The 18,224-nt window shown below is 37.5% G+C and overlaps 1 protein-coding gene across 1 annotated transcript in view; it reads right to left on the bottom strand.

Annotated features, from left to right (window-relative positions):
- The window catches only part of frem1a (Fras1 related extracellular matrix 1a), a 76,831-nt gene extending 70,838 nt beyond the window's left edge, over nucleotides 1–5,993 (bottom strand). The window contains exon 1 of the mRNA XM_061959148.1: nucleotides 5,727–5,993. Within this exon, the coding sequence (XP_061815132.1) occupies nucleotides 5,727–5,993 (267 nt within the window). The remainder of the gene's footprint in view (nucleotides 1–5,726) is intronic.
- Between the last annotated feature and the right edge of the window lie 12,231 nt (nucleotides 5,994–18,224).

Below are 18,224 nucleotides of genomic sequence, written 5' to 3'. Positions count from 1 at the left end.
TCATTTTCATTAATTACTAGTGTCTATGTAACTGTTTTTGTATTGTTTTACTTTCTGTTTTATTCAAGAAAATGTTTTTAATTTATTTATCTTATCTTATTTTATAATTATTTTTAAAAAGTATTTTATCTTCACCATACCTGATTGTCCAAATTAGGCATAATAATGTGTTAATTCCACGACTGTATATATCGGTTGATATCGGTATCAGTTGGTATCGGTATCGGTTGATATCGGTATCGGTAATTAAAGAGTTGGACAATATCGGAATATTGGATATCGGCAAAAAGCCATTATCGGACATCCCTAACAACATGAATTTACGGTAAAAAAAAAACTTAAAGGAACTGGCTTGAACTGTTGCTTGAATTTTACTGCTAAAACAGTGGTATAGTTTCTCCTTTCCATTCCATTTATTCAATTTTTTTATATGCTGCAAAAAATAAATAATAAAAACACTGCTTTTACTGTTAAATTCTAGTGACTGAGCTTCCAATTTTTAAAGCAAAATTTTAAATATTTTTTTTTTGCAGCTTACGTAAAAAAATATATTGTTAATGTAAACGGGGAAAAAAATTGCACAGTAAATACAAAAAACATCTTGTAAATATATATATTATAATGGAGTCGTAATTCAAGCATTTTTTAAATTTATTTTCAATATTATCATTTTAAATGGATGTTGTAATATTACAAGAAAAATATGTACCGTTATATAACACAGTACAAATATAGAGTAAGACAGAAATTCCCTTTTTTTTAATTTTTTTTAATTATAAAATAAAATAATAAAGTCATAATATTATAAAGAGAAGCCCCCTTTTTTGTTAAAAAGAAAAAAGAAAAAAAGTCAAATTCTTACCAGATTTTTAGATGAATACACCACGAAAAATGGGGCAATATGTAGACGAAAAAGTTACAACGTGAACTTAATGTGAAGTTAACATTAGAGAATAAACAACTTTGATATGTTGCCTTTTTTTGTAGAGAAAAATCGTAATTGTAATGTACTATATTGTTTTCTCTTTCTAAAAAAAAAAAAAAAAGTCTAATCTCTAGAATTTTTTTTTTCCAAACAAACAGAAAGAAAAATATTACTAAATGACTTTGCAGATTACAAGTGGTCCTCGGGTTATGAACAAGTTCTATTCTACGAGTGGAACCTAAATGAACACTTAAATCATGCACAATAAACACATGAAAGACATACAATACAATAATAAAAACAGTAAATACAACAATCAAATGAAACGGTGATGAAATTTTTTTTTACAATTGCTGACCTTTTTCTCTTTTATGGGTTTGCATTTCTAAACCAGCGCATCAGGAAACTCACTTGCTGCTTCATCACACCTTGATCATGAGTTTAGACAAATTAGCCCGAACCCTAAACGATACAAACACTTTGCTCTCACTACCAAAGCCCCTTTTTACTTTTTAAAGGAGCCATATGTAGGAATTTCATGTCAAGTCATCATTAAATGCCCCTTATATGTCAAGCGGCATTAATAAATCATCTTCTTTTCGAATACCTCTATAACTGATAACAGGAGTTCAGCCGGGATATTCTCATTTCAAAATTAGATTTACAGCCCGGAATTATTGTCATTGTTTTCATTTCGATGCCCCGCCCTCCACCGTTTGACCAATTAGAAAGTCTGTGAGTGTGTCACATCCGGGTTGCCAGTTACACACCACCATCTTCGTCTACCTACTGCCACTGGTGAAGTTACTAAACATGTCAGACCTAAGTAAATCTAAAAGGCCTCGTTACCATTCTCAACTTATTCATGACAAAGCCAGGAAAAAAACGATCATTTGTATTGGGGATGCCTTTGAAAGGTGGAGACGATTTAAGGCGGAGAAATTTTTTTTATCTGACGCCAAACTTGCTAATTTCCTCCTTGATAGGTAAGTTAGGCATTTACGTTTTCTTATTACATGTAATACATGGAAATGGACATTTGGTATGTAAACTATATTGTCCAATACGGTCTATGATCTTGTCTAACAAAGCTAGTATGTTACTGCAACGAATGCTGAGTGTGGTGGTGCTTAGCTCCTAGTGTTATTCTTAGCATGCTAGCCCGGTCAATGACACATCCACATATAGACTAACGGGGGAAATATATGCCTGTTAGCCTGTATGTCAATGTATCATCCAACTGATGGGGCAAAATATATTTTTGACAAATACAACCTATGTGGATATGGGTAGTGTCAGTGCCTATTTCCTTCTCAATGTCATGTCTGTGTAATCATGTTTTGTTTTAGTCATGTTTTGTTTAGTTAATGGACTCTTTAGTTTCTGGCTTTTCACTCCCTTGTCTTGTTTCCATGATTACCCATTAGTTTCACCTGTTCCACGTTTGGATTCATTGTGCACTCTTGTTTGTCACCATAGCAACCCATTAGTTTTCACCTGTCACGTCACGCACCTGTTTCACGTTTTGAGTCACGCACCTGTTTTCGTTAATCATGTCTGTAGTATTTAAGTTCATTGTTTTCAGTTTGTCTGTCTGGTGACATCCCACAATTATGCTCGGCACATTTCTGACACTTGATTTCATGTCCATCGTTCATGCTGCTCCTTTCAGTCCATGCCAAGTAAGTTTTGTTTATTAATGCTATAGTCTTTTGATTTCATAGTTTGTTCTCCGCCACTGTGCGCGCATTTCGTTTGTACTTTATTTTGATATATTAAATAAATCATGTATTTACATTCCCGTCTCGCCCGAGCCAACTTTCCGTTGCATTCCGGAAAAGCAAACACCCAGGACCAAGTCATGACACTCAATATGCTGATACGCTGAGGAAATGGGTTCCAACATTAGCACGACTGTCATCATGGCAATGTGAAACGTATGGAGACAGCCAAATCACATGATAAAAGACTTCCTCATTCGTGTAGCCCATAGGCATACCTTGGTAAAATGTCTCGTCTTTTATTTTTGGGCTAACATTAGGCTGCATGCTCTACTTATTTTCACCAGTATAATCATTGCGAGCGTTGGTTTTAGTCTTTGTTTTCTGATAGTACTGACAATAACCATATGATTGCCATTTCAAGATCATTGTCTCCCAAAACGCTATTAGTTAATGAGGTCATTAGGGACAACAATCTTAATGTCATTGGTCTCAGCGAAACCTGGCTCAAACCAGATGATTTTTTTTTTTTTGCACTGAATGAGGCACCTCCTCCTAACTATACGAATGCGCATATTGCCCGTCCCCTTAAAAGGGGTAGGGGGGGTCACACTTATATACAAACCCTGTTTCCATATGAGTTGGGAAATTGTGTTAGATGTAAATATAAACGGAATACAATGATTTGCAAATCCTTTTCAACCCATATTCAATTGAATGCACTACAAAGACAAGATATTTCATGTTCAAACTCATAAACATTTTTTTTTTTTTGCAAATAATAATTAACTTAGAATTTCATGGCTGCAACACGTGCCAAAGTAGTTGGGAAAGGGCATGATCACCACTGTGTTACATGGCCTTTCCTTTTAACAACACTCAGTAAACGTTTGGGAACTGAGGAGACACATTTTTTAAGCTTCTCAGGTGGAATTCTTTCCCATTCTTGCTTGATGTACAGCTTAAGTTGTTGTGGTATTTTAGGCTTCATAATGCGCCACACATTTTCAATGGGATACAGGTCTGGACTACAGGCAGGCCAGTCTAGTACTCGCACTCTTTTACTATGAAGCCATGTTGATGTAACACGTAGCTTGACATTGTCTTGCTGAAATAAGCAGGGGCGTCCATGGTAACGTTGCTTGGATGGCAACATATGTTGCTCCAACCTGTATGTGCCTTTCAGCATTAATGGCGCCTTCACAGATGTGTAAGTTACCCATGTCTTGGGCACTAATACACCCCCATACCATCACAGATGCTGGCTTTTCAACTTTGCACCTAAAACAATCTGGATGGTTCTTTTCCTCTTTGGTCCGGAGGACACAACGTCCACAGTTTCCAAAAACAATTTGAAATGTGGACTCGTCAGACCACAGAACACTTTTCTACTTTGTATCAGTCCATCTTAGATGAGCTCAGGCCCAGCGAAGCCGACGGCGTTTCTGGGTGTTGTTGATAAACGGTTTTCTCCTTGCATAGGAGAGTTTTAACTTGCACTTACAGATGTAGCGACCAACTGTAGTTACTGACAGTGGGTTTCTGAAGTGTTTCTGAGCCCATGTGGTGATATCCTTTACACACTGATGTCGCTTGTTGATGCAGTACAGCCTGAGGGATCGAAGGTCACGGGCTTAGCTGCTTACGTGCAGTGATTTCTCCAGATTCTCTGAACCCTTTGATGATATTACGGACCGTAGATGGTGAACTTCCTAAATTCCTTGCAATAGAAAGGTTGTTCTTAAACTGTTCAACAATTTGCTGACGCATTTGTTGACAAAGTGGTGACCCTCGCCCCATCCTTGTTTGTGAATGACTGAGCATTTCATGGAATCTACTTTTATACCCAATCATGGCACCCACCTGTTCCCAATGTGCGTGTTCACCCGTGGGATGTTCCAAATAAGTGTTTGATGAGCATTCCTCAACTTTATCAGTATTTATTGCCACCTTTCGCAACTTCTTTGTCATGTGTTGCTGGCATCAAATTCTAAAGTTAATAATTATTTGCACAAAAAAAAAAAATGTTTATGAGTTTGAACATCAAATATGTTGTCTTTGTAGCATATTCAACTGAATATGGGTTGAAAATGATGTGCAAATCATTGTATTCCATTTATATTTACATTTAACACAATTTCCCAACTCATATGGAAACGGGGTTTGTACAATAAAAACTTTAACCTTACCCCTAACCTAAATAATAAATATAAATCATTTGAGGTGCTTACTATGAGGTCCGTCACACCGCTGCCTCTCTACCTGGCTGTTATCTACCGCCCCCCAGGGCCCTATTCGGAATTTATCAGTGAATTCTCAGAGTTCGTTGCTGATCTAGTGACGCACGCCGACAATATAATTATAATGGGGGACTTTAATATCCATTTTAATACCCCATCGGACCCTCAGACGATAGCTGTGACGTACTTCTTCCTGAAAATAGCCTCATTTCTGTGTAAAATGTGTTGGTTAGAGATGTGCTACTGACAAAGGGCTTGTCTATTCAGCTATTATGGTCCCAGCACCTCAACCCCTTGTAAGAGGCAGTGGAAGTTTGAAGTTCCTTAGAGTAGCCCAGTCAATCGAGCTCGGTTCAGCCTCAGTCAGGGAGAATTTTGACCGGGATTGCAGTACCATTTCTGGCCACATTATTACATATGGCTCCTTTAAATATAACCCATCCTTCTCCTGAATCAACACATAGTAACACAGTAACAGCAATGGCAAACAGAGCTAATTCTGGTCTTTTCTCCTCTTTCGGAGCTTTTCAGGATATTCATTTTCACTTCCACGATTTATTTTCTCTGATATTTCGGAGGCACAAGTTAACTTGTGCATAACGTTAACTAATAAGCCGTGTTATCCTTCCTCGGTTTAGCTTACACCACGTACCGTAACTCTAACTCGTTGTCGAGCAAGTCTCGACTTTACAGACCAAAATGAGGTTTTAATTGATTTATGGGAACGCACAATGTCGTAAAGATGGAGCGTTGTAAAGCCAGGACCACCTGTAATTTATTTCAATCATTATTTAGAATGGATTAACAGTGGGAGGAGCAACAAATAATCAGCATGTTCACCTGAGGCCGGAATTTGCCCACTCGTTGGGTGATGGCCTCGTTCAAGACCACCTCCACCTTGCAGGCATTTTTGTGAAGCGGGATCAAGAACTGCAGGTCGCCTTCCTGGAGGTAGGCTGACTGACCCCGCCTCACCTTTAACCTTTTGTTGACCTTCACAAGGGAACCATTGGAGCAGGAACAAGTAATTCCCAGAAGGAGAAGAAGAAGAACCGAGAATGGAAGGATGGGTTTATCGCCCTTGGACCCGGTCATTGTCGAGTCCATCGTAGCCACTAGAGGTGAACCAGCATCGGGCCATGTGTGCCTTTTCATCGAAGTCAGGAACTAAGTGGAAAAAACATGTTTAAGGTTGCTATATATCAGAAGAAACTATGTAAACATGTATAAAAAAAATTAAATCACCTTTTTAGGCATTTTTTTCATCTTATCAGATAAAAGGTAAGTACAAAAACCCAAAACCAGTGAAGTTGTCACGTCGTGTAAATGGTCAAAAGAATGCAATTATTTGCAAATCCTTTTCAACTTATATTCAATTGAATAGACTGCAAAGACAAGATCCTTAACGTTCGAACTGGTAAACTTTGTTATTTTTTTGCAAATATAAGCTCATTTTGAATTTGATGCCTGCAACATGTTTCAAAAAAAGCTGGCACAAGTGGCAAAAAAGACTGAGAAAGTTGAGGAATGCTCATCAAACACTTATTTGGGACATCCCACAGGTGAACAGGCTTATTGGGAACAGGTGGGTGCCATGATTGGGTATAAAAGCAGCTTCAATGAAATGCTCAGTCATTCACAAACAAGGATGGGGCGAGGGTCAACACTTTGTGAACAAATATGTGAGCAAATTGTTTAAGAACAACATTTCTCAACCAGCGATTGCTAGGAATTTAGGGATGTCACCATCTACGGTCCGTAATATCATCAAAAGGTTCAAAGAATTTGTAGAAATCACTGCACGCAAGTGGCAGGTCCGTGACCTTCGATCCCTCAGGCGATACTGCATCAAAAACCAACATCAGTGTGTAAAGGAAATCACCACACAGGCTCAGGAAGACTTTAGAAAACCACTGTCAGTAACTACAGTTCATTGCTACATATAGAAGTGCAAGTTAAAACTCTACTCGGCAAAGCAAAAGCCATTTATCAACAACACCCAGAAACGCCGCAGGCTTCACTGGTCCAGATCTCATCTAAGATGGACTGATACAAAGTGGAAAAGTGTTCTGTGGTCTGACGAGTCCACATTTCAAATTGTGGACTCGGTACTGCATCAAAAACCGACATCAGTGTGTAAAGGATATCCCCACATGGGCTCAGGAACAAGTTAAAAATACTATGCAAAGCAAACACCCAGAAACGCCGTCAGCTTTGCTGGGCCCGAGCTCATCTAAGATGGACTGATGCAAAGTGGAAAAGGGTTCTGTAGTCTGACGAGTCCACATTTCAAATAGTTTTTGGAAACTGTGGACGCCGTGTCCTCCGGACCAAAGAGGAAAAGAACCGTCCGGACGGTTATTGGCGCAAAGATCAATAGCCAGCATCTGTGATGGTATGGGGGTGTATTAGTGCCCAAGACATGGGTAACTTACACATCTGTGAAGGCACCATTAATGCTGAAAGGTACATACAGGTTTTGCAGTGCCATCCAAGCAATGCTATCATTGACGCCCCTGCTTATTTCAGCAAGACAATGCCAAGCCACATTCTGCACGTGTTACAACAGCCTGGCTTAATAGTAAAAGAGTGTGGGTACTAGACTGGCCTGCCTGTAGTCCAGATCTGTCTCCCATTGAAAATGTGTGGCGCATTATGAAGCCTAAAATACCACAACGGAGACCCCCGGACTGTTGAACAACTTAAGCTGTACATCAAGCAAGAATGGTAAATAATTCCACCTGAAAAGCTTCAAAAATTGGTCTCCTCAGTTCCCAAAAGTTTACTGAGTGTTGTTAAAAGGAAAGGCCATGTAACACAGTGGTAAAAATGCCCCTGTGCCAACTTTTTTGCAATGTGTTGCTGCCATTAAATTCTAAGTTAATGATTATTTGCAAAAAAAAAAAAAAAAAAAAAAAGTTTCTTAGTTCAAACATTCAATAGAATATAAGTTGAAAAGGATTTGCAAATCATTGTATTTTGTTTTTGTATTTATGATTTACATAATGTGCCAACTTCACAGGTTTGGGGTTTTGTAAAAACTGAGAAAGATGTTGGTTAATTATAATAGTCAAGTCATATTGTAATGACAATAAAAATCACTTCTTTCATAAAGACAAGCCTTTTTGAGGAAAAAAAGGTCATAATTTTCTCCAAGAAATATTAAATAGAAGATATGTTATTCTATTATATCCTATATGGAAAAAAAACATCATTGCATATGCATTTTCTTGCATCTGGAGCATTTTAGGCCATGTCAGCGAGCTAAAAAAAAATAAAAAAAATTGGTAGATGCATTGCAGCACTACATCTATAATGCCTTTAAAAACAAAAGTCTGACATAAATGGTCTGCTGCATGTTTCAAAACATAGCACAACGTCACAGGTAGGAGCATGACAACATGAAAGTGCAGTAAATGAGTGTCTCCATGGTGAGTACACAGGACCAAATCATTCAAATAAGGCGGTCTGCACCAGATATCAGTTGCGGTTTTGGTAGATCACATGCAACACGCCCACTAATAAGACACGCAACGTTACAGTTTGCACATGCTGTTCAGCGTGTGGTATTTGGGTCTTAGTAGATCAGGCCCTATGTGATGTTGAGGGCATGTAATCAGCTTTATCGGTATGATAATTGCACAAAAAATGGCCTGATTGGTATTGATCACCCCTATTAAAAAGTAAGTAACTACATCAAATCATATAATTGCAATTCCAGTAATCGATACGCAAAAAACACTATTCGATGTTGACATATCGGTGACAAAGGATCAATTATGACGGGTTAAGCAAGTTAAGCACTCACGACGACACCGTGACGAGTGCTAATTACACAGCAACAGCGCAGCAATGTTAAGTACTGCGTTACAAAGTACCGAGTGTATGGTCCGATGGGAACCTGGGGGCCGTCCTTTTCACACAGCAACCCCTACCTGTGGTAATAATGACAGAGAGGGCTTCACAGCAAGCAGCAATTATACGGCACGGGCTGTCATTTGGACGCTGCGGCAGAATGTGTCGATGCTAAACATGGGGGACCAGACCCACACACGTAAATGTACTTTATGTATATATATATATATATATATATATATATATATATATATATATATATATATATATATATATGCAAACCCTGTTTCCATATGAGTTGGGAAATTGTGTTAGATGTAAATATAAAGAGAATAAAATGATTTGCAAATCATTTTCAACCCATATTCAGTTGAATATGCTACAAAGACAACATATTTGATGTTCAAACTGATAACTTTTTTTTTTTGCAAATAATCATTAACTTTAGAATTTGATGCCAGCAACACGTGACAAAGAAGTTGGGAAAGGTGGCAATAAATACTGATAAAGTTGAGGAATGCTCATCAAACACTTATTTGGAACATCCCACAGGTGAACAGGCAAATTGGGAACAAGGTGGGTGCCATGATTGGGTATAAAAGTAGATTCCATGAAATGCTCAGTCATTCACAAACAAGGATGGGGCGAGGGTCACCACTTTGTCAACAAATGCGTGAGCAAATTGTTGAACAGTTTAAGAAAAACCTTTCTCAACCAGCTTTTGCAAGGAATTTAGGGATTTCACCATCTACGGTCCATAATATCATCAAAGGGTTCAGAGAATCTGGAGAAATCACTGCACGTAAGCAGCTAAGCCCGTGACCTTCGATCCCTCAGGCTGTACTGCATCAACAAGCGACATCAGTGTGTCAAGGATATCACCACATGGGCTCAGGAACACTTCAGAAACCCACTCTCAGTAACTACAGTTTGTCGCTACATCTGTAAGTGCAAGTTATAACTCTCCTATGCAAGGAGAAGACCGTTTATCAACAACACCCAGAAATGCTGTCGGCTTCGCTGGGCCTGAGCTCATCTAAGATGGACTAATATGAAGTGGAAAAGTGTTCTGTGGTCTGACGAGTCTTTGTAGTGCATTCAATTGAATATGGGTTGAAAAGGATTTGCAAATCATTGTGTTCCGTTTATATTTACATCTAACACAATTTCCCAACTTATATGGAAACGGGGTTTTATATATATATATATATATATATATATATATATATATATATATATATATATATATATATATATATATATATATATATATATATATAGCCTATCTCAGCTGCAATCGGGCGGAAGGCGCGAGATATATATATATATATATATATATATATATATATATATATATATATATATATATATATCCTATCTCAGCTGCAATCGGGCGGAAGGCGGGGTACACCCTGGACAAGTCGCCACCTCATCGCAGGGCCAACACAGATAGACAGACAACATTCACACTCACATTCACACACCAGGGCCAATTTAGTGTTGCCAATCAACCTATCATGGTATTAAAACTAAAATATAAAGACAACTAAAAACAGTGGTATTGTTTCTCCATTCCATTCCATTTATTCCATTTTTTTTTTAAGCTGTAAAAAAACCACTGCTTTTTACGGTAAAATTCTGGTGATTGAGCTGCCAGTTTTTAAAGTAACATTTAAATACCGGTATTTTTTTTGTAGCTTATGTAAAAAATATATTGTTTTAATGTATTATATATATATATATATATATATATATATATATATATATATATATATATATATATATATATATATATATATATATATATATATATATATATATATATATATATATATATATATATATATATATATATATATATATATATATATATATATATATATATATATATATATATATATATATATATTGGGGACGGCGTGGCGCAGTGGAAGAATGGCCGTGCGCGACCCGAGGGTCCCTGGTTCAATCCCCACCTAGTACCAACCTCGTCATGTTCGTTGTGTCCTGAGCAAGACACTTCACCCTTGCTCCTGATGGGTGCTGGTTAGCGCCTTGCATGGCAGCTCCCTCCATCAGTGTGTGAATGGGTAAATGTGGAAGTAGTGTCAAAGCGCTTTGAGTACCTTGAAGGTAGAAAAGCGCTATACAAGTACAACCCATTTATCATTTATTATATATATATATATATATATATATATATATATATATATATATATATAAATATGTATGTATGTATGTATATATATATATGTACTGTATATATATAATGTATGCATGTATGTATGTATGTATATGTATATATATTTATATATACATATATGTATGTATGTATGTATGTATGTATATATCTATATATATCTATATATATATATATATATATATATATATATATAAGGCTGCATGGAATTCTGGGTATTTGTTTTGTTGTGTTTATGTTGTGTTACGGTGCGGATGTTCTCCCGAAATGTGTTTGTCATTCTTGTTTGGTGTGGATTCACAGTGTGGCGCATATTTCTAACAGTGTTAAAGTTTTTTATACGGTCACCGTCAGTGTAACCTGCATCGCTGTTGGCCAAGTATGCCGTGCATTTACGTGTGTGTGCGTGCTGAAGTCGCACATATCTTGTGATCGGGCTGGCACGTTGTTGGAATGGATGAAAAGCAGACGTGACGACAGCTCGTTGAGGACGATAAACGCAGTGCCTTAAAAGCACGCCCTCAAGACTGTGGAATACGAGATATAATGACTGATGAACACCTTTGTTCGATAATGAAGGTTGCCTCAGCTCAAAGCCTGAGCCCCTACATTAATGAACTAGCATCCAAGAAAAGATCACAGGTATCTGGCTTGGGCACATCAGATTAGATCAGTGTGTTGCAAACTGAGCAGTTTAAAGTCCTGAATGGTTGGTTCATTCATTGTTATTTTATTTTCTAATTTATTAGCCTGTGGAAAAAGTGAATGTTGATATTTACCTCAGAAGGCTGCAAATAGAAAAGAGGCATTACATTTTTATTTAAATTGTATTTGATATGCCATTGATATTTTTTAATTATTATTATTTCAAACTCGATTTTGCATGTCACTATAAACTTATATAAGCCTTGCTTGTTCAATATTCAATGCAAAACTTGTTTGGGTCCCTATTAAAAGGTTAATTTGTTCAACCTTGGCCCGCGGCTTTGTTCAGTTTTAAATGTTTGGCCCACTCTGTATTTGAGTTTGACACTCCTGCTCTAACCACTAGGCCACTGAGTAGGTGTGGAGTAGGTTTTCTCCTCTAATTGGGTAATACACCAACTTATATTCTTGTCTCCATGAAAGAAAGGAATCTATATGTGTTAAACATGCTTGTTTTATCATTAAACACCTTTAACTTGTTAACAAAAACGTCTATTTCATAAAAAAATAAAAAAATATATGTATATGAATGAGGTAGATCCCCTCCACTTGGTCAATTAGGTCAGGTGTGTGCACCCCTGGTTTACAGTAAAGGTATCAATACACCAAATCACAATGAATCATATCGCTATTTTTATGCTCAAGTATTGATACACCAACATCAGATGCATTTTGTGGTTATCGTTTACTCATTCAAGGTACAAGAATGCGTCTAAAACAAAAAAGATCTACACAGGTAGACATGTCCTTACCTGTGGACTACGTCCTCTTCTCCTTCATTATCTGTCTGCTCTGCTCGACTTTTCCACAGCATCTACCTCAGATACAGATCTTACTTTTGGCCACGAGTCAAACTCCACCCTCCGAGGACCCCTTACAAGTGTGAAGTTAAAGTTAAAGTACCACTGATAGTCACACACACACTATAGGCATGGGGAAATTACTCTCTGTGTTTGACCCATCCCCTTGTTCCAGCCCCTGGGAGGTGAGGAGAGCAGTGAGCAGCAGCGGTGGCCACGCTGCGGAATCATTTTCCCGATTTAACCCCCAATTCCAACCTGTGAGTGCCAAGCATGGACGTTAATGGGTCCCATTTTTATAATCTTTGGTATGACTCGGCCGGGGTTTGAACTCACGACCTACGGATCTCAGGGCGGACACAAGTCCACTGAGCAGGTAAGAAGAGAACAGGACAGCCAAGAAGATACCTCAAAGTATTTGAAACTCTGACAATAAAACTTGTTTTGTCAGGTTTGGGAACGGCCCCGCCAAAAGCAAGGGGAAAGCTCAGCTAAGAGGGTAAATGTCGGGTTTGGTATGGTGATCACCACACTGGAGACCTCCGAATTCGGGAGGTGGGCGGGGTTTGGTGGTAGCGGGGGTGTATATTGTAGCGTCCCGGAAGAGTTAGTGCTGCAATGGGTTCTGGGTATTTGTTCTGTTGTGTTTATGTTGTATTACGGTGCGGATGTTCTCCCGAAATGTGTTTGTCATTCTTGTTTGGTGTGGATTCACAGTGTGGCGCATATTTATAACAGTGTTAAAGTTGTTTATACGGCCACCCTCAGTGTGATCTGTAATGGCTGTTTATCAAGTATGCCTTGCATTCACTCATGTGTGTGTGTAAAAGCTGCATATATTATGTGACTGTTTGTATAGAGGAAAAGCGGACGTGACGACAGGTTGTAGAGGACGCCAAAGGCACATATATATACACATATATAAACATACATACATACATACATATATATATATATATATATATATATATATATATATATATATATATATATATATATACCCTGCGATGAAGCGGCGACTTGTCCAGGGTGTACCCCGCCTTCCGCCCGATTGTAGCTGAGATAGGCTCCAGCGCCCCCCGCGACCCCAAAGGGAATAAGCGGTAGAAAATGGATGGATGGATATATATATATATATATATATATATATATATATATATATATATATATATATATATATATATATATATATATATATATATATATATATGTATGTATGTATGTATGTATGCATGCATATATATATATATTTATATATATATCCATATATATCCACATATATATATATATATATATATATATATATATATATATATATATATACACAGTGTTGGGACTAACGAAACTACGGCGTTACAGTATATATATATATTTATATATATTTATATATACTGTAACGCCGTTAGTTTCGGCGGTAACTAGTAATCTAACGCTTTATTTTTTTATATTCAGTAACTCAGTTACCGTTACTACATGATGCGTTACTGCGTTATTTTACGTTACTTTTTATGTAGTATAAAGTGTGTTTTATCGGAGGGCTGCTGTGTCATCGTTCTGATTCTTCTTGTGTCACAAGCCGGAGAAGAGAGAGAGACACGCGCTCTGTGTGTGAGTGTGGGTGTGGGTGTGAGTGTGAGGAGGGAGGGAGGGGCGTGTCTGATCATGGCGGAGCCAGAAGTCGAGTTTGTAACATGGAGATATTTTCACTACTTTTCTTTTGTCGAGCACAAAGAAAAGAACATTTTAGTTAAATGTAAATTGTGCTTTGGATCAAAGATCCCATCTACTGCCCAAAACAGCAATTCAAATCTGCTGAAACAAGCTACATAGCAACATGCTTCGACAAAGCTAGTAAAGAGAGACAGAGACTCTGATGCCACTTTACCTGCAGCACCACCATTTCAGGATTAACTCTGCCTCTGCTCATTCACCGCTGAAGGTACACACACTCTGTCAATCAATGTTCCCTCTAATTTTTCATGTGTGTGAGCAAACGCAAAAACTCCCTGAGCATTGAGTGGAGCCCATGTGAGCAACATCACATGTGCACACTGTGGCTACACCAGCAGCACACCTGTCCCAAACATGACTAAATAACAAGTTAAATCTCCATCCATCCATCCATTTTCTACCGCTTGTCCCTTTCGGGGTCGCTGGAGCCTATCTCAACTGCATTCGGGCGGAAGGCTGGGTACACCCTGGACAAGTCCCCACCCATCGCAGGGCCAACACAGATAGACAGACAACATTCTCTTATTATTATAATCAAATGACAGCAGTCATTTCCATTTTTAACATAAGTGTTTAGGCCCACTTACAATGACAATAACAACAAATATTGTTTTTCATGAACTGTGTACTTGTATTGTTTGTCTGGGTGGAGGTCCTGCTTTGGAAATAGTTTGTACCCCTTTCAGACATTGCATTTAGTTCCCATTAAAACATTCACATGTTGCACAATGAGATGTAAGCAGGGGATCATGTGTACATTCCTGCAACTTCCTGTTTGTAAAAAATATATTTTTATTAGTATGTATTTAATATATTAACAGCATTTAATGATTAATATTTATAAATTAAGATTCCTAATAAATGACACTAGAATAGGCACACATTTGATTGGTAAATCATAGAGTAACGACCTGGAATGACACTTTATGTGTGGTGTTGGAGTTGTCCGACTTTTTGTGTGGCTGTAAACGCATCACTGGTTAAGTGCCATATGTGCATGTGTTGGCGCAAGTGAGAAAGAGCGAGCGGCTGCTGCTGATATAACAGTGATGTGTTTATGGCCGACAATAAAGAGTTTTGCTCAGTAAAGTGATGGATGGAATTCATGTCCTCAAAGCGTCTCGACAGACGTATTATTATATTTGAACAATAATGACGAAAATGGTTTACTCTGTCGTGTCCGTGTCGTGTCAAAAATTGTTATGCGCTTATTTTTTTATTTGATTTTGTGCGTGGCATAGATTTGCCGTGCGCAGAGGACGCTTGAGCAGTGCGCAATTGCACAGGCGCGCTCCTTAGAGGGAACGTTGCTGTCAATTCTCTTATATACTCTTTCATTTTAGACTTCTAGAGTGTTTGATTATCACATCACTCTAAATGTATAGACTATAAAGTTCACAAACATAAAGAGGGATGCTAGTGGGCCAGGCCAATCTTTCCTTATCTCTAAACTAAAACTGGGGAAACACTGTATATATATATATATATGGATATAAGGATATATATATCTATATATATACATACATACATACATACATACATACATACTTACATACATACACATGTATGTATGTATGTATATATATATATAGATCCTTATATCCATATATATATAACAAACATGAATGTACCGTATCAACAAAACATCAAGTTAAAATGTGAAAATTATAATTAAATATGTGCATTGTATAATTACAACTCTCATTAAAATTTAAATTACTAATAATTGACTAAAATAGGATGACAAAACTATTTAAATTTTTAAAAAAAACAACTATTAATAATAATTAAAGTACCATTACAAAATTTAAAAAAATTTAAAATAAATTCAATAAAAAATTAAACATCAAATCGAAATAAGTGTCTGACACAAGAGCGTAAATTAGCATGGTCATCTGTGACTAAGCTGCCAAAGAAGATATATATATATATGTATGTATATATATATATATATATATATATATCCATCCATCCATTATATACCGCTTGTCCCTTTTCAGGTCGCGGGGGTTCTTCAGCCTATCTCAGCAAATATATATATATATATATATAGAATACGAAGGTCCTGAGTAGTCTTGGGTTCAATCCCGGGCTCAGGATCTTTCTGTGTGGAGTTTGCATGTCCTCCCCGTGACTGCGTGGGTTCCCTCCGGGTACTCCGGCTTCCTCCCACCTCCAAAGACATGCACCTGGGGATAAGTTGATTGGCAACACTAAATTGGCCCTAGTGTGTGAATGTGAGTGTGAATGTTGTCTGTCTATCTGTGTTGGCCCTGCGATGAGGTGGCGACTTGTCCAGGGTGTACCCCGCCTTCCGCCCGATTGTAGCTGAGATAGGCTCCAGCGCCCCCCGCGACCCCAATGGGAATAAGCGGTAGAAAATGGATGGATGGATGGATATATATATATATATACAGGGCCGGCCCGTGGCATAGGCCGTATAGGCAAATGCTAAGGGCGCCGTCCATCAGGGGGCGCCACGCCAGTGCCACAAATGTTGGAGAAAAAAAAACAAAAAACGAAATTGGTACTATTATTTCTAAATACAAAAAATAATCCCACGTTAATTAAAATGCAAAGTAAAGCCTATTTAATAGAAATATTATATGTTACAACATATAATAAAACATATAATCCCTTCCCGTATCATGACTCTTTTTGGACGTCACCACATCAAAAAATCAACACAAGATGCCAAAACTGTCAGATGCCCAGGGAAGAAAAAAGAGAAAAGAAGAGGAGGAGAAATGAGAAAAGACAGAGGTAGCAGGTAGGTAACGTTAGCCTACATGAAATTATTTGTCTGTTACAGAATGTGATAGTAACCTGGCTTTTTAGCATTAAGCTAATGTTACATGATTCGGCAATTGCTAATCAATAAATAGCTAGTTCTGTTTTAACGTCGGGTTAATATTGTGGAGGGGGCTAAATTGTTATGGAAAATAATAATGTAACGTTAGGTAATTACAGTACTCCCACCTTACATTCCTCAGGGACATTTCTTTCTTTCTTTAGTTTATTTCGAACATGAACACACTTACATCATAATACATCACAAAATTTCATATCATTTCATTTTACATCATGCCCGAAAAGGAGTAGGAAGAAGCAAAGCTTATTTAATCCTACCCCTTTCCCACTTCAAAGCGTTTACAAATATCATTTACTGACCTTTTTATATAATAAAATAACATCTATGAATTAGTATACAACAGCTTTGTAATATGTAATTAATTAATTAATTCAGTCATTATTAACATACTGAGATGAAGAATATCTTATTTTCAATAAGGTTGAAAGTATTTCTCATAATTCTTCTTCTTTGTACTCTGTAAGCACTATTATTTTGAACAACCTCTTAAACTGGATCATATCAGTACAATTTTTAACTTCTTTACTTAATCCATTCCATAATTTAATTCCACATACTGATATGCTAAAAGTTCTAAGTGTTGTACGTGCATATAAATGTTTGTATTAGATCTTTTAAGCAGGTGTTTTTTGTTTACATTGTTATTGCCTTCTGGTTAGCTAATGTTTGCCTTGCAGGTAATCGTCACTTTTCCACCCCTTTATATATTAGGTATAGTTGTAAGAAAAAAAAAAAAAGGTCAAAGACAAAGCTATTCGGGTTCTTGTGAGTATATACACTTCACTGCCGATGTGGGGGGGCGCCACCTAAAATCTTGCCTAGGGCGCCAGATTGGTTAGGGCCGGGCCTGTATATATATATATATATATATATATATATATTAGAGATGCGCGGATAGGCAATTCATCTCATCCGCAACCGCGTCAGAAAGTCGTCATCCATCCGCCATCCACCCGATGTAACGTTTGATCAGAACTGCATCCGCCCGCCATCCGCCCGTTGTTATATATCTAATATTAATTAAAAAAAAAAAAAAAGGGTGAAAACTACGCGAATTGCACCTTGTGCAGACAAAATTTTTCGATCGGACACGGAGGAATTAGCGATGTAAAAGACCACGTTGGGACAAAAAAACACAAGTCTAATGCCGTTGCTAGCGATACAAGTGGAAAACT

This window comes from Nerophis lumbriciformis, linkage group LG05 (assembly GCF_033978685.3).
Source record: "Nerophis lumbriciformis linkage group LG05, RoL_Nlum_v2.1, whole genome shotgun sequence".
Taxonomy (NCBI): Eukaryota; Metazoa; Chordata; class Actinopteri; order Syngnathiformes; family Syngnathidae; genus Nerophis; species Nerophis lumbriciformis.
Note: the sequence above shows the minus strand (reverse complement) of the source record. Positions and strands in the feature narration are given on the sequence as shown.